At 37.5% G+C, this 21,904-nt stretch overlaps 1 protein-coding gene across 1 annotated transcript in view; it reads left to right on the forward strand.

Moving 5' to 3' along the window:
* Positions 1-33: 33 nt before the first annotated feature.
* Positions 34-21,904, forward strand: part of LOC135074042 (pre-mRNA-processing factor 17) — a 30,749-nt gene continuing 8,878 nt past the window's right edge. The window contains exons 1-11 of the mRNA XM_063968349.1: positions 34-330; positions 446-716; positions 1,008-1,167; positions 1,344-1,459; positions 1,777-1,880; positions 2,515-2,622; positions 3,320-3,428; positions 5,516-5,670; positions 7,234-7,367; positions 10,288-10,399; positions 11,849-11,958. Coding sequence (XP_063824419.1) covers positions 157-330; positions 446-716; positions 1,008-1,167; positions 1,344-1,459; positions 1,777-1,880; positions 2,515-2,622; positions 3,320-3,428; positions 5,516-5,670; positions 7,234-7,367; positions 10,288-10,399; positions 11,849-11,958 — 1,553 coding nt within the window. The 5' untranslated portion in view covers positions 34-156. The remainder of the gene's footprint in view (positions 331-445; positions 717-1,007; positions 1,168-1,343; positions 1,460-1,776; positions 1,881-2,514; positions 2,623-3,319; positions 3,429-5,515; positions 5,671-7,233; positions 7,368-10,287; positions 10,400-11,848; positions 11,959-21,904) is intronic.

The raw sequence follows: 21,904 nt of genomic DNA on the forward strand, positions 1-21,904 counted from the left end.
TCTGTGGAAAGATTTCTTATCTGTGATCAATTAAATGTCATTTTGACACATTATGATTTGTGTTTGGTTGGTGTGCGCATTTATTAAAATTTAAAGAAATTAAGTTTTTAATAAGATTAACCAACATAAATTGGACAAATTATATAACGGCACAAAATGCTTAACATCCAGAATTACGGTAGCAGTTCAGAGGACGAAGGGGACAATGACTCAGAGATAGTTAAACAGCACAGCAATGAAAGTATGTTGACGCATTTAAAACCTGTTGATCCTAGTTTATCCGTAGCTAAAACGATGCAGGTTTGTGCTGCACCTGTGGTGATGCCCACTGTAAGTATTTCATCCCTTATACCAAGGTTAAATGGAGTCTGAAATATTGTAAACAAAGTTGATTTAGATGTCTATCTATAAGTCCATGCCCTTACTAATGACTTACTATTTACAGAATAATGACGACACAAGAGTGCTAGTACCTGCTAATCAGGAGTTAATGCACAACCCGAAGTATGAGGAACTCTATGCACCCACATTTGGTCCAGAGAATCCTTTTCAGACCCAACAGATGAAGGCAAATCGAAACATGTTGTCAGGCTTTGTGGAAAAGGCACATATCAGTGACTTTCAGTTTGAGAACCAGCGGAGAACATTCACAAGTTACGGTTATGCTGTGGATCCTTCTACTGATGGCGATGCTGGTCCAGCAGATGGTATTGTTGGTATGTGAAAACATAAATCAAGTTTGTATCAGCAGGAATCTATTGAGATATTAGAGGGTTATTGAGAAATTTCTGAATTTGCCTTCAAAGCAATTTTGACCAGAGGCTTTGGCTAATAGTCGTTAACTTTTCTAATAATTACATATTATGTACTTCTTAATATAATAACTGGAATTTTTTTTTCTATTTATAATAATTGTGTTTTTTCAAATGATTGATATTTAATTTTGATTCTCATAGAGAACCTATTTAGTACAATTTCTATTTTTTTTTTATTAATAATATTTTCAGTGTCAGCAATGGTAGCACCACCACCAGAGTCCGAAGGCAAGTCAGTGTTTGAGACGATAAAGAAAAGGCCACTTGACAAAAAGAAACGGAACAAGAACGATAACCCTGAGGATGTCACTGGCTTCCTGGGACCTTGGGGAGGATATGTTGGAGAAAAAAGGTATTTGTTAATTAAATTTTTAGTATTTCTCATATTCCTTACCAAATAGATTCCTATAAAATCATACCAAATATACTTTTCATTCTCATTGGAAACATAGCCAGTTGCAATTTGCTCAAAAACTGTTTATTGATTTTAAAATTTGATAGAAATATTTCTTAATTTATTTATTTCAGGGTAATGAAACCAGAAGGGGATGAAGCGAAAGAATTAGAAGAAATATTAGCTAAAAGACAGAAGAAAGGCAAAGTGGAAGATGACAAGCCTTTGGAGGAGAAATCTATATTCCATTGTAAGTTGAGTTTCTATTTGTTGTTGCTTTTTCTGAAGTCTAGTTAAAGATAATGCTTTTAGCATTAATTAATTACACATTTTTGTTTCAAAATATTGTGATCCTAAATTGTTTTAAATACAACAATAAAATAGCAAAGCAGTTTTGTGTTGTTACTACTCGGTAATTTGAATATTAAAATTTTTACATTTTGTAAAGACTAAAAAATCTGTTGTATTGTTATAAAATTATGATATTTGTTTATGGTGGCTCACCAAGTCTACAACCAGAGTCGTGGCAGTCTGTATTATGTTTACATGCTTGTTATTTGTTTGCAGTGGACAAGGCGTGCGACTACCAGGGCCGCTCGTGGGTGGAGGCGCCGCGCAGTGAAACTCAGCTGCGGAGCGACACTCCACCAGACAAGTGCTTCCTACCTAAGGTAGGTTACAAGTACAACTACGATATTATCTCATATACAAAATTATTTTGTTTATTTAGGCATACCAACAACATTAACCAATTTTATGAGAGAGATATTATTTATTTATTTATTTATATTAACCGGCAGACAGTGGTGACTGAGTTTGTTGCGGCGCTTCTTCTCAGCAGTTGCCAAATGTTGGTCTCGAAGCGCTGGTAGGGTAAAAAGATTATGAGACATGTAGAGGCTCCTTAAGAGCAAAATATTTGACGATTTGTAAGCACTAATAGTCTATGCAAATAAAAAATTTTTGACTTTTTGACTTTTAGAGTTCTGGGTGCGTGCTACGGGCACCTGTTATGACGATTGTTAAAACCATTGTAAACTATTGTGTCTCGTTTCTGTTGTTTTCCCATTCGGAAAACCTATGTTTTCCGAATGGGAAAACAACACGACTGGGAAAACACGTCGCGACTGTGCGACGCACACTCACTGCGGGCGCGCGTCGCACAGTCGCGACAGCAATATAATTACGCGCGAGCGACAAGGATGGGTAGCTTGGGGTCATTGGACAAAATTCTACGTGCTCACGGACCAGGCTTTAGACAGATTGGGAAAGGAATATGCTCACATGTTTGTTCGTCCGTTGCAGGCACACATCCACACGTGGAAGGGGCACACGAAAGGCATCGCGGCGGTGCGGTGGTTCCCCGCCACGGCTCATCTTATGCTCTCAGCTGGCATGGACTGTAGGGTCAAGGTAATGTTGATATTTATAAATAAATAATAATAAATCTTTGGACAATTTCACACAGCGCCATCTAGCCCCAAAGTAAGCAACTTAATGCTTGTTATGGGTGCTAGCTTAACGGATATACTTTTTTTTTAAATACATAAATATTATACATAGTCACACCCAGACCAGTCACAGAAATTAAAATTCATTTCTTTAAACATAATCCCTCAGTAACCGACCGACGACATCGTAAAGGTAGCAGGGAAGCGCTGGATGCAGGCCGCTACCAATCGATCAACGTGGAAAGCCCTATGGCAGAAATGATGATGAATCCCTCAGTTTACTAATATTCTACCTCGAGTTTAGGTGGGACAGAAAAAGTTGGGAAAAAAGTTTGTTTAACAATGAAACCTTATTTCAGTTGTGCCAAGCAAAATAAAGTCAGGGGTAAACTTTTAATCGATTTGCGTCACCTTATTTCGAATATCACACAAAATATGGCACGTTTGTTGTTTATACGAAATACATTTGTTTGTGCAAGCTATCTAGCCTAGCTATACAGGAATGGGGAGTACAAGGGTATCATTAGTCCCGTTAAGTAGGCAGATAGCCCTTAATCCCAAGATTTGTATCTTTTGTAAGGTACTTAAATAATAAATAAATGTGACTTACAAAATTTCCTTTATTAGAAGAAGCTTTTTTATTTCATTGTTATTTTCAGATTTGGGAAGTTTACGGTGACAGACGCTGTATTCGCACATACTTCGGGCACCGGCAGGCTGTTAGAGACGTTAACTTCAATAACGCTGGCAATCAGTTCCTTTCAGCTGGTATGTGAACGTTTACATTTTAAAATATTAGTACAGGTCAAATTATTACCTGATGAAAAATAACCAACAATAATCATTATAAATTGTAAAACTTTGCTTTAGTTTGCATAGGTAGCCTATGATTATTGGTCGATTCAAACTACTGATGAAATTTCTTAAAAAGTTCGGTAATAAATAATTTTTCTGTTAGTTCAGTTTACAATGTGATCATGGCAGTCCTCATTGCCATACAAAATCTACCGAGGGCCGAGTTTTGACAGCCGAATAGAATGTCTATTAGACTAAGAGCTAGTGAACGCCAGACCTACGTTATTTTATAAAGGCTGAAAGTTTGTCAGCACATGCTCCCAACATAGCTAAGAACCATGGCCAAACATGAAGTTTGGGTCATGGTGGCTTTGGCAGACAGACGGTACTAAAGGTGTGTAAAATACCAACTTAATTACGTCAAAGTATAAAGGCTGATTTTTTGATATTTCCTTCAAAATTTTATTAGAAATGACGTCATTCATTGACAAACACCTACCATGGTGGCAGACCTTTGCCAGACACCTTAAAGTTCATGAAAATGTAGTCCTACTTACGTCATACTATAAAAGCTGATATTTACATAAAATATTTAAACTATCATTTGATGAAGTTTCCTCATCAGCCAGACACTTCTGATGGTTCCTTCGCCTTGCCAGACAGCTTTTAGGGTGGCTGAAAGTGCGAACGCGAGGCACCATAAATATTATTTTTTGTACTTTTTCTTAAGTTACTCAAGTAGTTGAGTCTGTAAATCATCATCTCATGTTGATGAGCTGATGATGGAAGGTAAGTACAACTCCTTAAGGCTTAGGTAATCCCTAATTTTAAAGTGATTACCTCTGAAAGTTGCCTAGAGTAAAGTTCTTAGCAACATTAGCATTACCTATGTTAATGCTAATGTTGCTAAGAACTTTACTCTAGGCGTTTAGCAACTATTTTGAAGAGAAAATTTGTGGCATCACATTTTCCGTGTATATAAATTCTAGTAAGGTTTTGGGGGTCCTAATTCAATATAGAATTGTTATAGAATTATTTGATACTATAAATTTGATTATACTATGCATAGTAATAGATATATCGTGATGGTTTCGCTGGAAGGATACTCTGCAGCGCAACCACTTTCAATAACAAAATACGGCGAAACCTGAGACATAGTTTTTTTTTAAATAGGACTAGAATTTTATAGACATTTCAAAGATTTATTTTAGAAACTTACACTAGTTAAATCAAAAGTAGTTCCGCCGGGGAGCATGACGTGAATTATCCTACAACTCCTAAGCGTTAAGGAGTTGTACCTTCCATCAACATGGGATGATGACTAGCTGATGCAAACACCCAAATAACTTTAGAAACTATACTTATATATACTGGTTAAAGAATTGTCCTCCAACTCCTAAGCCTTAAGGAGTTGTACTTACCTTCCATCATCAGCTCATCAACATGAGATGATGATTTACAGACTCAAATACTTGAGTAACTTAAGAAAAAGTACAAAAAACAATATTTATAGTGCCTCGCGTTCGCACTTTCAGCCACCCTAAAAGCTGTCTGGCAAGGCGAAGGAACCATCAGAAGTGTCTGGCTGATGAGGGAACTTCATCAAATGATAGTTCAAATATTTTATGTAAATATCAGCTTTTATAGTATGACGTAAGTAGGACTACATTTTCATGAACTTTAAGGTGTCTGGCTAAGGTCTGCCACCATGGTAGGTGTCTGTCAATGACTGACGTCATTTCTAATAACATTTTGAAGGAAATATCAAAAAATCAGCCTTTATACTTTGACGTAATTAAGTTGGTATTTTACACACCTTTAGTACCGTCTGTCTGCCAAAGCCACCATGACCCAAACTCCATGTTTGGCCATGGTTCATAGCTATGTTGGGAGCATGCGCTGACAAAGTTTCAGCCTTTATAAAATAACGTAGGTCTGGCGTTCACTAGCTCTTAGTCTATATTGACTAGGGTGTCCCCTACTTTTTAAACGGAATTATTCGTTTCAACTACTCAGCTGCTGCCATTTTCTTTTAATAACATTTACCTATTTTATTCTAGCGTACGACCGCTACATAAAGCTGTGGGACACGGAGACTGGTGAATGCGTGTCGCGGTTCACGTCGCGCAAAGTGCCGTATTGCGTAAAGTTCAACCCCGACGCGGACAAACAACATCTCTTTGTAGCCGGCACATCAGATAAGAAGATCATATGCGTGAGTCATCATCAATATCATCATTATTGTCATCAGGACTAAAATCCGGTCGCCGAGCAGATAGAATTTCGTCCAATGACCCCAAGTTACCCATCCTTAACGCTCGCGCGCAATTATGTTGCTGTCGCGCTCGCACACTCAATCTATCTGCTCGGCGTCCGGACTTTAGGATGCGCGCTATGATAGAGTTTTATCGATGTCAGACGACAAATGTATGGGCTTATCGTCTATCACCGATAAAACGGTGCTCGTCCTAGATTAGAAGGTCATAAAGCGTGAGACATACACGGGTGAATGCGTGTCGCGGTTCACGTCGCGCAAAGTCCCGTATTGCGTCAAGTTCAACCCTGACGCGGACAAACAGCATCTCTTTGTAGCCGGCACTTCAGATAAAAAGATCATATGCGTGAGTCATCATCAATATCATCATTGTTGTGATCAGGACTAAAATCCGGTCGCCGAGCAGATAGAATTTCGTCCAATGACCCCAAGCCGTTTAGGCGCGATTGGTCCAATTCGCAATTGATCCAATTCGTAATTGGACCAATTCGCTTTTTTCTGCAATAGTAGTAAAAGTTGAATAACCTCCTTATTTCTTTCATTTTGGATATCCTTTTATTTTGGACCAATTACGAATTGGACCAATAGCGAATTGGCCCAATAGCGAATTGGACCAATCGCGAATTGGACCAATAGCGAATTGGACCAATCGCGAATTGGACTAATCGCGAATTTGTGATTTTTTCACGATTGGTCCAATTCGCAATTGGACCGCGCCTAAACGACCCCAAGCTACCCATCCTTAACGCTCGCGCGCAATAAGTTGCTGTCGCGGTCGCACACTCAATCTATCTGCTCGGCGACCGGACTTTAGGATGCACGCTATGATAGAGTTTTGTCGATGATGTCAGACGACAAATGTATGGGCTTATCGTCTGACATCGATAAAACGATATAATGGCGCGTATCTTAGGTTAACAGGTCATAAAGCCGTGAGAAGTTAAACCCCGACGCGGATAAGCAACATTTCTTCGTGGCCGGCACCTTATACAAGAAGATTATAATTATGTGTGAGTTTTTACCATCATCAGGTCATGTTGTCTGCACTGCAAAAGCACGACTTTCTAATTTATCAAAGGCAAGTATAAGATTTGGCCTACACTCCTCAGGCTGGGGGACCACAGACGGGTTTAAGAGGCCTGTTGTTCGAATATTTTATTATTCCTTTGTTACCTCTTATAACGTCCACGGAACCGCACAGTATAGGAATGTCATACTATCATCCATTAGATAATTGCTCTATTAAACATAAATAATTCTAACAAAAAGGATATAATATAACTACGGCTAAAGTACGAACCGTTCGTCGTTATGACAGGCAGAGGATAGGTGAAAGCGGGCTAACATGCTTTGTAGCACTTCTAAGAGGAGGCCTTACGTCCACCAGCAATGGACTGTTATTGGCTAAAATGATGATGTCTGCCTGAATTCAGGTAGACGATAACGGGCATAGTTAGAATAATTGTTTTGTTCAGTAAGGTATTTTAACTTTTTTTTTAACAGTGGGACAGCAGAAGCGGCGAAATAGTGCAAGAATACGACAGACATTTAGGCGCCGTCAACACAATCACCTTCGTCGACGAAAACAGAAGATTTGTCACCACCTCCGACGACAAGAGTTTGAGAGTATGGGAATGGTAAGTTGAGAAAATCAAAAATTAATTGAGAGATAATCTACTAAAGTTTTTAAACTATACTTTTTACTGTTGAGTTTGTATAGATAGTGTTAGTGTAACTGGGTTGGGCACTTGTCCAACTGTACTTTTGGTTTGAAACACACAAAGTAATCAAAATATGTGCTCACTATCCACTGCGGTAATAGTACTCAACGTTCGAATAATCCTACTATATACAGGGTGTTACTTTGCATTCTTGCCATATTTACAGAGGTTACTATATTACTGATACTGAACACAAATCCGTAAAAAAATAATGCCCGAAAAAATTTTTTTTTAATCTTGAGTATTTTATTTTATCGACAATCTGTTAAACACACCACTAATTATCGTAACGCATGCACATCACTTGTTGGCGATGGCGATGGAGACTTTTTTACTTTTTATTGTATTTTTAAATATCTATTGCAATCTATTGTCTTTAAAATGTCTTTTTGACACTTGTAAAAAAGTGAGAAATCCATCAAACACAAATCACGTTATAAATAATACAAAAATGTCTGAAGCGTATTCAAACAACGAATAATTTAATCAAAATGGTGCTTGGAGTGTCTGCAAGACGTCTTAACGAAATGCTTGATGACGTACCCTTAGCGTTACACCAAATGCTCTACTACCAGCAGGATGGTGCACCACAATAAGGACGTCAAGTGCGCGAATAATACGTTTGGTGAACAGTGGATTGGAAGAGGGGTCCAGTAGCTTGGTCACCACGATCCTCGGACCTGACACCAATGGATTTTTGGAGTGACTTGAAACGACTGGTATGCGCAGAAGAGATAAACAGTGTTAAAGGATTGTTTTAGTGAAACTGTGAGACAAAACGTTTATGTGTTGCGAAAACTAAAGCGAAAAACCTACGCTTCGCTGTGCTAGACTGTGCCTTCATCAGATGATCAGAACGGAGGACACTTTGAACACTTGCTTCGCAGTACGTAAACTTTGTAAGTAGGAACTTATAAATAAATAATTAAGTGTGAATAAGGTGATTTCATTTCATACTTAATTTATTAATTTGTAAAAATAGGGTACAATGTTATAGATTAATTAAAACCCTAATAATTATTACGTATTTTTGACGGTCCTAAGCCCGTAAAGTAGAAAGGAAAATCTGAAATCAACTGAAGAGTATTTTAAAATAATTATTATGACTGGATAAAAAGGCTGGTACCCAGAGCCATAAATCAACAGATTATTTAGAACTAGGCCACGCCCACTAGGTTTATTCCACTTGCACCTGTAGAACGTGCGAGACAAAATTGGTTTATTCCAATTTGTACTGAAAAACCAAATTTACTAAAATCTTAGTGTACTTTCTTTATGGGAGTCTCTTGTTTATCTTAAATAATAGGTATTGTTCCCTACTTTTATCTCTGTGAATATGGCAAGAATGCAAAGTAACACGGTGTATATTATAAATCCGAAACGTTGGATGTCTGGATGGTTGTTTGTTACTTTTTCACGCAAAAACTACTGAACGGATTTTGATGAAAGTGTACCGTATTATTGTTTATAACCCAGAATAACATATAGGCTATAATTTATGACGATATGTGTGTGACAAACTAAATTTCACGCGGGTGAAGCCGCGGGCTAAAGTTAGTCTTTAGTACTACGCAAGCAATGTAAACTGTTTACATCATGTCGTCGCTGCTGTCATGATTGCTGCGAGCAATGTGTTCTGTTTTTGGGCATATTGCTGCGACACCGGCCCCGCCCCCTTTTCACATCTCCCTTTAGTTCTGAGGTTCCCTAACTTATTTGAGACGCGTCCCCTTTCGACCGTACAAAAAATTCCGCGCCCCCTCCTCCAGTCCAGATTATTTATTGGTCGTATTGAGCAGTCTGGAATGAATTCTCTCAGCGGTCGCAGGTTTTTTGTACTTAGAGTAGGCGCACACCGTTGATTTTTAGTTCGCCGATAGTTGTGCCCGATTTTAAATTGTATGAAGAATCGGCCAAATCGAATCGGCGTAGTGTGCGCACTCCCATACATGCCCATACTGATCAACTGCCCGACTAAACTATCGGCCGACGAAAAATCAACGGTGTGCGCCTACTCTTAAGTACACAGATGACCCCCGCGCCCCCTTTAAGGGTCTTTGCGCCTCCCCTGAAGGGTGCTCCCCCCGCCACAGAATAAGTAATAGTACAGGTACAGAAGGATTACTCCGCAAGACGATTTAAATAAATGCGAGTCTTGCTGCGACGCGATACAGTGGAATTCAGCTCGCACAGCACTACGTACCTACAATTTTATTCACCTACAAGTTTTGTCTCTTTCTATCGCGTGCCTCTGAACTCTTCTTACGCTGTTAGGGTTGCTGTCTAGTGAAAAAAATAATTAATCTACTTATAGTATGTCATGAGGTACGTACCTCATGTCACGTATAGTACGCATTCATTATGGAAAACCTTGGGAGAGGCCTTTGTCCAGCAGTGGACGTCATTTGGCTGAAACGAACGAACGCATTCTGAGCAGTAGTCATGGTAGGTTAGGTTCCTATACTATCCTAAGAATTATTGATTACCTACATGGCCAACATACCTTTCAGCATCTTTGGGAAGCGAAAAAAAAGATAAATCCGGTAGATTTCTTTTCGAACTTAAACACCCGAACGCCGCACAATATTTCTTTCTCTTTATGTCCATTTTTAAATAATACTTCGATCATAGAATTATAATCATACTACAACGCACGCCAGCGTCCTGACGAGCGCGCGCGTGACACTCGACTGATATAATACCCGCCGGCGGGGCGCTTCGCTGTAGGTAATTATCGGATGTACCGCGCGGAGTGAGCCAGGCCTCCCCCCGCTTAGGGAACCAATGCTTTAGTTTCTGTGATCTGTGGTTTAATACATGTGTATCTGCGTCCCAGGGACATCCCGGTAGACATGAAGTACATCGCGGAGCCGTCGATGCACTCGCTGCCGGCCGTCACCGCCGCGCCCAACGGCAAGTGGCTAGCCTGCCAGAGCATGGACAACAAGGTACCATCATCATCATCATCATCATCGTCATTACAGCCACAGGACGTCCACTGCTGAACATAGGGCTTAGTCATCAAAATGGCAACTTCTCAAAATGACAACCGGGACGCAAAATGTCCACAAATAATCGAAATATCCGAAATTCGAATTCAAATTTCTTTATTCATAACCAGGTGTTTTTACATTTCTGTATTGCGATCGAGGAATTCTTTTTTATCATTCTTTAAGTAAATAAATACTTGTGGTAGAATATCCCCGCTCTCCATATTAATTTAACATTAATTGACAATATAAATAATAATTATGACTTTAGATATACATATATATTTTTTTATATTATTTAAATATAAAAAAAAATAGACAATATTATTATGAGAAGTTGTCTTTTAGCGAAGTTGACATTTTAAGAAGTTGTAATTTCGAGAAGTGGACATTTTGCATCCCGGATGTCATTTTGAGAAATTGTCATTTTGATTACTAAGCCGAACATAGGCCTCCCCCAATGCAATGCAATTTGCATTTTGAAGCCACGATAGCCGAACGGTGAAGGGGTCGGACTGGCCGACTCGTGATCCGGGGAACGCGGGTTCGGTCCCCGCCGCTCGACTATCGTGATGAGCTCACTTGTGATACAAACATATTTAGCTTAGTACGAGGGGCTAACGGGAATAATCTTAAAAAAATGATTTCCACATCGCCCGGTTGGTATAGATCGTACTTTCATCCACGAAGACGCGCCCCACCAATGTTTGGTCGAGAGAAGCGAGAGGTGCGAGGAGTTTGAACCGAGGAATCCGAGCGCCATTATTGTAATTTAGCGTGTACCGATAACACTCAAACATTAGCAGAAGAATTGTGCGGCGCGTCTTCGTAGATGAAACGTTCTATAGGGGCCTGCATCCAGCGCCTTCCTGCTACCTTTATGAGATCGTCGGTCCACCTCGTGGGTGGACGTCCCACGCTGCGTTTTCCGGTACGTGTACGGTTATTTGTCATCAATTCTCCTATAAAACCCATAGGCCGCATACAGTCACGCAGTAGGCCGCGTCATAACGCTTACTATAGAAATGTACTGTTGTGGTCTCCTTCAATTGTATGTATGGAAGTCATACATTTCTAAAGAAGCATCGTGACACGGTCTATGACGTTTATAGAAGACCAGAACGAGAAACAAACCATTTTAAGAGCTTAAAGTCTAACAACGGGTGAATCGATTTGAATGTGCTTTTTTACATTCCATCGTCATCATCATTTCAGCCACAGGACGTCCACTGCTGAACATAGGCCTCCCCCAATGACTTCCACATCGCACGGTTGGTAGCGGCCTGCAGCCAGCGCCTTCCTGCTACCTTTATCAGGTCGTCGGTCCACCTTGTGGGTGGACGTCCCACGCTGCGTTTTCCGTTTTCCTTTTTTACATGGCATGAATTAATGAATTGTTCTTACTAGGTGGTGGTGTTCAGTGCTCTCAACCGCTTCAAGGCGAACCGCAAAAAAGTGTTCACAGGACACATGGTAGCGGGCTACGCCTGCTCCGTCGACTTCTCGCCAGATATGAGGTTAGTTGACACCCTTTATTACTGTGAATTCTTCTTTTATATGGCAGACTTGGCTATTGAGAATCACGATTTTGCTAATGTAAAATTAACACCTAAGCTTCAACCACACCAGAGTAAATACAAATGAGTAGGTCATCTTCATAGAAACGCACCGAGCGCGGTTTGTATGTCAGCGCGCCAATACGTATGCGGCGCGCGCGCACACACTGACAAAATTCGGCGCAACTACGACTGGCTCCCCGCTAATCCCCGCTAAATTTCATATTCATATTCATTTATTTGCTCACTAAGCGTAGGTACATAAGGTCTTATGACTTTTGTCAGTGTGTGCGTGCGCGCCGCAAACGTGTTGGCGCGCTCACATACAAACCGCGCCCGTGCGTTTCTATGAAGATGACCTACTCATTTGTATTTACTCTGACCACACTAACGCGTGCAGATTGTCATAGCCGGCGCGACCAATGACAGGTCGCGCGACCTGTCATTGGCCTTTGATCGCGCCGACGTTGGCGATCCGCACGCGTTGGTGTGGTAGAAGCATTAGGTCGTATGTGTGGTTAACGATTCTGAAACGTCAAGTGGCAAAAATCGGAACTAATAACTGAGTTTGTTCCGGCGTTTCTTCTCAGCACTTGCCATATGTTTGTCTCGAAGCGCTGGTAGGGCCCAAAAGATAAGGAGACATGTAAAGTGCCCCATAAGGGCTACCTTTTCTTTTTATTACTATATTTTGACGTTCATAAGTGCCACTTGTGGTCTAAACTGAATAAATATTTTTGATTTTGATTGATAGTAGCGCCCTCTTGTCAATGTTGCTGGGACACTTCATAGTTGGACAATATGTACTTTGAATAGCATTCTGTTTCTTTTTTTATGGCAGACTTGGCTATTGAGAACCACGTTTCTTCCAATTCTTCCAAAAAACACTTCTTGGGCCGTCTAAAATATGCTGAACCACTGAAAGAAGTGTGCTGCTAAAATTATTATTCACTCACTCACTCGCGACATACCGTGACGTCAAACAGTTCGTTCACGACCGGTACCAACTGGTTTTCTGTTTATTATTCGCGAAATTATTCAAAATCAAAAAAATCAAAATCAAAAATATTTATTCAGTTTAGACCACAAGTGGCACTTATGAACGTCAATAGAAAATAATAAAAAAAGAAAAGGTAGCCCTTATGGGGCACTTTACATGTCTCCTTATCTTTTGGGCCCTACCAGCGCTTCGAGACAAACATATGGCAAGTGCTGAGAAGAAACGCCGGAACAAACTCAGAAAAAAATTATTCTGATACAACATTCGGCGCGCTTTCGCGATAGTTGACCTGCTTTGGATGTTTTCAGTGAAGATATAAGAAAACGCAGTTACTATAACTTTCATATTGGGGGTCTTGGAATACGGTTTTACAACATTGTTTTAACCTGTACCTGGTATTTTTATGTAAACTCCTCTATACTTTAAAAAGATAATAAGCAAAACGTTTACTTGGGGTAACTAACCCTGGGTTGCACCATTTTACCTTAACTTTAACAAAACGTCAAAAGTCTGTCAAACAACATACAAAAACAGTTAAAGTTACGGTTAAAGTAAAGGTTGTTGTTATATGCATAAACCGTTTTCCCCTTAACCATCATATAAGTGGGCAAATAATGTTTTGTTGAATCACGTATACAGGGTGTTAGGTAAATGGGTATATGAGCCGACACTAGCCCTTGTTAACATATTATGCATATAAATGGTATGGTGAAGTCAGTTTGATATCATCATTTTAATTCCTTAAATGTTCATACAAAATAAAATTTATGAAATCAGATTTGTATGAAATTTAAAATAATTAAAATGATGATATCAAATTTCTGACTTCACCATACCATTTATATGCATATTTTAACATGGGCTTGTGTCGGCTCATATACCCATTTACCTAACACCCTGTATAACTTTTGACGAAATAACTTGACCTTTGGTAAACTGGTTTATAATGCAAGTCATGGTATGATGGACATGCATTTACATGGTTGCTGAATCATTGTTACATTTAAGTTTTTATGTTTACCTACTTAATCGTTAAAACAATGAGTTAGCGTTAATATCACATTATCTAAACAGAGAGATAACTAGGTTTGTTTTGGAATACATATGGTTCTACTAATTTTAAGCCAGGCATGATGATACGAATAAAAATAATAAACATTTTAATCTTCCAATATAATTTTAATATCGAATGTGCATTCTTCTAGGCTGGGTTCTTGTGTATAGCCTAATAAATCAAATCACAAATACGATAATGTAACTAAATAAATACTGAATACTCAACAGTTTATTGCAATACCATATTTACATGCGAATATTACAAAATGAGAACAAATGTCATTTTAACTGAGCTAATATAGCAACAGCTGCTAAGCTCTAACTTGGAATAAACATGTTTATTTTAGACTTGTGCACACAATTTCTGAATACATTATATTCCGTTTAGATCATGTGATACTAGTACAGCATTCACCGGACGTTGAACTTTGTCCTCTTTGATCTGTGATAATAATGACGTTATACCACATAATAATGTGGTACAACATACAATTTAAACATTATACAGGTGGCTAACTTTTACTTGCTAGGGTTGTCTGTCATCTGTGCCGGTATGCACAATATTTAATCTCTGCATATTTATCTTGATCACGTTCACAGTGTCAGCACATTTAACACGTAGTGTTAGATGCTGTGACGTATTTTATCTTCAATCTATATCGTATAAATACTCACGTAGTTCACGTTATAAACAGACTCACAACAACCTTTGTTTCATACGGTCCCTACCATGGCACATCATCCATCCAAAGTGCAAAAATAATGGTAAATTGTAGTTCGTTTTATTTGATTACAATCAAGAAACAAAATAGATCCAGTTAAATTCCAAAACTAGGAAAACTTTTGGTTGAATGTTATAATTTATATTCATTTTAACTTTTTTTTGTATGAATATCTCTAAAAGTGAACACTAATGACTTGGGGGTTAAATTAAACGACGAACAGTCGTAGTTACATAATAATTTATTTCGTGGTCAATTAGTTCCATATAAAGAAACTAAACGAAAGTTGGTAAACACAAACTAAGCGGTAATTTTGGCTGTATATTGATAGCTTGCGCGGCCTTAAGAAGTCACAAGTCTATTTTAATATTCACCAATGGACACTGATAATTTTGCAAGCAAAAGTCGAATAACATAAACATTAAATTGTCTATGATTTGATTGAGTATTACTTATCTTTGATTGCAGTAAAAATATTAAACGCACTGAAAAAGTAATTTCTGTTTGAGTCCTAACACACTTTATTTAGCTCTACAATAAATAAAATCTTGTAAATTATTCTTTATTCACCAAATTGCTGAAGTCTACTGGTTGGCTTCAACATTTACTAATTGATTTGATAATTTTATATCCCGTTTTAATTTCATAAATAAGTTTAGCATTTCATTTCATTAGACAATATTTATTAGATTCGTTGTAATATTTATATTGTATTGACATTGTAAATAAAAATAACTACCATTCGATAACAATAACCGGATTTATCTAAGTCAAGTATTCACGCAAGTACTTACTGATAACTGTTTAGTAATATACTGATTGGCAATCAGCCATCAGGATATGTTAATGAAGTGGAATTTTTACAATTCGTATTGGAATTTTTAAATTACGTTAGAATACAAGATTGATTAACACGGGTTCATCTAGTGTCTAAGTAGCTCAGTGGAAGTGGAAGAGCAGTCGCCCGGCAAACGGAAGGTCGTGGGTTCAATTCCCGCCTTAGGCAGTTCGATTTTTTCAAGTTATTTAAAATTTTCAAATTAGTTTGAGATACGACTCTTAACGCTAAAAAATTAAATAACTAACACGATGTAGAGTTTTACTGTTATAATTTATTTTACTTTGATACTTTAATTATAATAACGGCGAAACAATTTATATTCGAAGTAAATACATATTTTGCTAAAGATATTCTCGATGACATAAAAAATACCTACTGCCTATTTTATAAGTTTTTTTAGTTTTTTAAAATAGTTGTTACAAATCGTCTAATGCCAAATGCAAAATTTGCAGCTTCTCTATTTTCTAAAATTACTCGTATTGTACAGAGTTCGAATCCGCGACATCTACCATAGTCCGATACGCGAACCATCAGGCCAGCCAGGCGGCCGACACCGGTTACGTGTACTTGTTTGTATCGTAACGATTACGTTACTCGATCGTACTCGATAACCGATGTATTAGGATCACGTCGATCATTAACATAATAATGTGTATTGTTCGCGCCAACAGAAACTGACAAGTTTATAAATGTATTATGATAAAAATCGACTCCATTCAATTAAGCTAGATTGAACTGTCTCAGTAAGTCTTGAGTCTTACATCTTAAAAAAACTGTCCTCCCCCTGAAATGTCTGGAAGATTTCGCTTCCTAGCAATAAGACTGCACAGTGCCTTTTCAATGTTATTTATTTATTTATTACTAGCTTTCCGCCCACGGCTTCGCCCGCGTGGAATTTTTCGATGACACTCAGCAATAAAGTGGCTTTCTATTGGTGAAAGAATTTTCAAAATCGGTTCAGTAGATCCCGAGATTACCCCTTACAATTTAACAAATATACAAACACTCAAACTTTACCTAAATAAATAATAAATAATTATTTATTTAGGTAAAGCAAATTGCATTGCACATGACTTCAAAGCTAACATAACTCCAAAAATCAATGAAAGAGAAAAGAGGATCAGTTATAGTATAATTTATCGTCTAGATATTAATTTTCTTTAATTTGTCAGTTTAGTGTGGTGCGAGAAAGAATATCTATCTCTGTGTCAATTTTATTCAACATCATTACCATAGTATGGTATGTATTTACAAAAAAAAAGTATTTAAGTATGTTTAAAATGTCTAGGGATATTTATTTATATTTTTTTACAAAAATTGCCAGTTACTCTCGGCGGCTGCCCGACCGGCCTTTATCAGATGTTATCACGAACCTTGTCGATACACGATTGGAATAACATGCTGTTTCTATCCAACACGATATCTAAATCAGAATTATCTTGTTTGGATCGTCGAATGCAGACTTTACGTGTAATAAATAAAGATAATTGAGTTTATTTTAGTAATTATCTTCAGATTTCTTTTTAAAAATTGTAATTTTAAGTCATAAGTTAAGTTTTAAATTATTACTTAATTTTTAGCGTTTCAATCTATACTAATATTATAAAGAGGTAAAGTTTGTGTGTTTGTATATTTGTTAAATGAGGATCAGTACTGTTGTAGAAAATTCAATAAAACTAGTATCTACGTTAATCTTTAAGACATAAGAAAGATATATCTTTTTGAATTATCCAAATCGGACCATTACTTACGAAGATATTAAGTAATAAACATAGGCCGTTTTTGCCGCTAAAAGACAACGTACGCAGGGCCGCGTGACGTCACTATATCCGAATCGAGCGCAGCCGGCGTACTATTGGGATGGAAAATATTTTTTTCCAGCTAAACTATCAGTTTTAGAAAAAAACTTTTAATAACATTTATTCATCAAAATAAAGTAACCTATCGACAAGTAATTTTTAAAAATAAAAATTGTGAAAAATAAGTATCGCTATGTCCAAAAACCACATTTTTATACGATTCGATGGAATGCGGAGAAGCGGTTGGGGTGAGTGTAACTTTATGATTGTTTGTTTTGAACATAATAATACATAATATGAGTGCTAATACCCAGTTTCTGGCCTGGGGGGGAGGGGGGGAGGGGATAAGTCATACCCAGCTTATAGCCTGGGGGGAGGGGCAAGCCTTACCCGGCTTCTGGCCTTGGTAAGAGGGGGGAGAGGCAAGTCATACCCAGTTTCTGGCCTGGGGGGGGGGGGGGGGGTTAGTCATACCCAGCTTATGCTTATGGCCTGGGGGGAGGGGCAAGCCTTACCCAGCTTCTGGCCTGGGGGGGGGGGGGGTAAATCATATCCGACTTCTGGCCGAGGGGGAAGTCATGCCCAGCTTATGACCTGGGGAGAGGAGAGGGACGGGGGAGTCATACCCAGCTTCTAGGCTAAGATTAAATAGATTTCCAGAAGGGAGCAGCTGGCCCGCCCATGGGAACGGCGAATAGATAGGTAGGTACGTAGGTTTAACTAAAAAAAAACTAAATAACAGGTAGGTATTGCGTGTACATCGAAATGATCTTCATAGCAATGGCAGAGTGTATCTGCCTCAGCTATACTTATTGTTAGAAGTAAATAAAATAATATTTATACATTTTTATATTTTACTTGGACGAAGATATGACTCTAACAACACTTATGAACAATTTATTTGAATAAATCGCCAAATATACCATCGCGGAGACCCTAATCGCGTCTCCGCGTTCCATTGAATCGTATGAGCGTATGGACTTGTTGCGATATTTTTCACAATTTCTATTTAAAAAAATTCCTATCGATAGCTTACTTTATTCTGATGAATAAATGTTATAACAAGTTTTTCTCTAAAACTGATAGTTTGGCTAGAAAAAAATATTTTCTATCCACGCAGTACGCCGGCAGCGTTCGGATCGGATATAATGACGTCATCGGTCCCGCGCCGGGCGGTCAGTGAACTTTTTTAGTAATTTGGCCATAACTTCGTCAATTTTTGTCGTAGAACAAAAATTTTTGGACTGTATATTAAGGATTTCTTAGACCTATAAATCTGCATTCACAGCTAAAAATCGAAATGCTCCTCATTGCCAGGGGTAATCTCGGGATCTACTGAACCGATTTTAAAAATTATTTCACCAATAGAAAGCCACATTATTGCTGAGTGTCATCCCAACTAATATTATAAATGCGAAAGTAACTCTGTCTGTCTGTCTGTCTGTTACACTTTCCCGCTTAAAACTCGCAACCGATTTTGATGAAATTTGGCATAGAGATAGTTTGAGTCCCGGGAAAGAACATAGGATAGTTTTTATGCCGGTTTTTGAAACAGGGACGCGCGCGATAAAGTTTTTCTGTGACAGACAAAATTCCACGCGGGCGAAGCCGCGGGCGGAAAGCTAGTAGGTTATATAAAAAACCGAAAAATTCCACACGAAGCCGCAGGCGGAAAGTTAGTGTCTAATAAAAAAACTTTTTTTCATCTTTGTAATGAAGCTGAAACATAAACAAATGTAATTTAAAAACATTTTTGACTCGTATAACTTCTAAGCGTAAACTTGGTGGTTTTATTAACCTTCTATAACCGGTTTTATTATTTACAATTTATTCGTGCGTCAAACAAAATGTTTGCATGCAACTAATGTACGTCACTGGTAGCACGTCAAGCTTTACACTGTAGGGTCTAATGCAGTTGTAATAGAAGCTAGTTTGAAACAAAAATGTATAGTTTGTTGTGCTCTCGTTATACTTACCTACCTACGTCACTGGCTCACCTCGCGGACCTTGGACCTTCGAATTAAATATGCTTTGGAGGCTGTGAATAATATAATCAGGTTCTCGAATTCCTGAGAAATTTTGTTGTTGTATTACTCATTAAAATTTAAATGTAAAGGCTGATTTACACGTGTTAAAGTAGATAAGTCGCTAACTACATTTTAACTTATTATAAGTGACTAATTGCATATAAACAGTACTTGCTACTTAGGCTAGGCTGGTTGCCTTAAGACTTGATTTTATTATTTACCTAGAAGCGGACGTCCGCCACTTTTTTGCTTGAAGTTTTCGCAGAAAACTGCAATATAAATAAATCAATACAAAATACGAGTAATTATGTATTAATTTCTATTTATAACTGAAGTCGAAAATGTCATTTTATGTTGCTAATTTATTTAATACAAACTTTAAATCCCCCAAATGTCAAATCCAGTATTATTATGAATTTATGACTTATGCACTATTTTAATTGAAGATTACATCATCATCATAATTAATGGATGTAGAAATGAGAAGTTTCCTCAAATAATGTGATCATAATAGGAAATTGTGAATCAGGACTTTTGTGAATCATCATTGGAATACCACAGACAAGGGAAAACGAGTGTATGACCAAAATTTATTTATGAATGAAACCTACCTTGAAAGAAATAATAGAATACAAATAATTTTTGTGTACAGACAAACAGTTTACAGGTGATAAAGGCATAAAATAGAAAAGAAAAAAATTATATTATTCAGCAAAAAGAAAAATACAACCCTAAAAATAAATACGTGTTAATCTTATTTGACATTTACATGTTTTATAATTAATTTACAATTTGATCTTAACAATAGAATACGACCTTACCTTAGGACTTAGGTTATGCATAAATTATTGTACCTTAACAATAAACTTATCCTCATGTAAATAAAATTGAATTCCTTTTAACGAGTTGTTTGTTAGTAACGATTCTACACTGAAAATAATATTTATTGAACATTAATGTAGGTAACTACTTTCGTGAACAGGTGTGAGCTATAAACATTTATTGTTTTGTAAAAGTCACGAAGTAGATTTAACTAAATTGCTAATTTTACTTTATTTATTTGTAATAGGTATACAAACAGTTTACAGTCTGGGCTTCATCGTAAAGAAAAAGTGTTAATTACATACTGGACCGTAAGCAAAATTTAATTTATTATTAAATAAATTAAATTTTGTTTGCATTAGTCATATTTTTGCTGTCATAAAGGTTTTTAAAAAGCTCTTAAGAGTCCTAATATAATCTTAAAATTACATGTACCTAGATTAGAGACAAATTCAGGCCAGAGTAACAGCTCAAAGTACTAAACCTGATTCACTATTGCCACCCCTTTTCTTAAACTTGTTTTTTTATTATTCGGATTTGGCAATTTTAACATTACTTGTATGTATGTAACTACTACTTGTATGTACTTGGTTCTTGTAATACCTAATGTATCTTACATTTATTATGAACTAGCGGCCGCCCGCGACTTCGTACGCGTGGACCCCGTTGCCCGTTTTAACAAATGATACACTGTGATTCAATCATAAATTATAGCCTATATGTTATTCTGGGTTATAAACAATAATTCTGTTAAGTTTCGTCGAAATCCGTACAGTAGTTTTTGCGTGAAAGAGTAACAAACATGTTGACATCCAGACATCCAGACATTCAGACATCCAGACATCCATACAAACTTTGGCATTTATAAAATTAGTAGGATAGATCTAATTAATAAAGTACATAACACGTCTGTCTGACTTGTAGTAGGTAGATTTGCCTCATTACCAAGACTGACGTATAATGCTTTTGCAAAGTCATCAACTTGAGGAAGTAGGACATTTAACCGAATGTGGAGTGTGACGCAATGGACTGTGACCACACGTTTGTTTACTGCAGCCTTTTGAAAGCGACGCGTTCAGGTGGGGCTATGTTTATTTACTACACAATATAAAGACGTTTTAAAGTACTTTGATGGTATTCGAATTTGCTTGACTTTGGTTTACCTTGTTTTCTATCAGCTCTAAGATAGAGCGTAGAAAACAAGGTAAAGCAAGAGCCTCTACCATATTTAATGTCCATTGTCCACTCTCTATCTATAACGTCGAAAAATGCTCAGTCTCATAAGTGCAGTTGTAGAGTTTAGAAGATTCCTTTTACGCATAATATGAAATGATTACGGCCTATCGTATACTATATTGATTAATTACGGCTTATTTAATTATATTGGCTACATTGCTTAATTACGGCGCTATCCGCATAATTACACCGTGTTAGTGTTACTCAAAGAATTCGAAGATCCCACTACTGTTTATAACAAGAGAACGGAGGTCGCTCGTCGCCTGCTGTACGTAAACAAAGTTGACCGAATTTTGTACAACTCGTATAGAGGCCGAATTCGCGAATTGCTGAATTTAAGTATTCTTAAACTCGGGAGTCTAGTCTAGGATCTAGTTTGTAAAGTTTAATCTATGTAGGTATAA

Source organism: Ostrinia nubilalis, chromosome 8 (genome assembly GCF_963855985.1).
Source record: "Ostrinia nubilalis chromosome 8, ilOstNubi1.1, whole genome shotgun sequence".
NCBI lineage: Eukaryota > Metazoa > Arthropoda > Insecta > Lepidoptera > Crambidae > Ostrinia > Ostrinia nubilalis.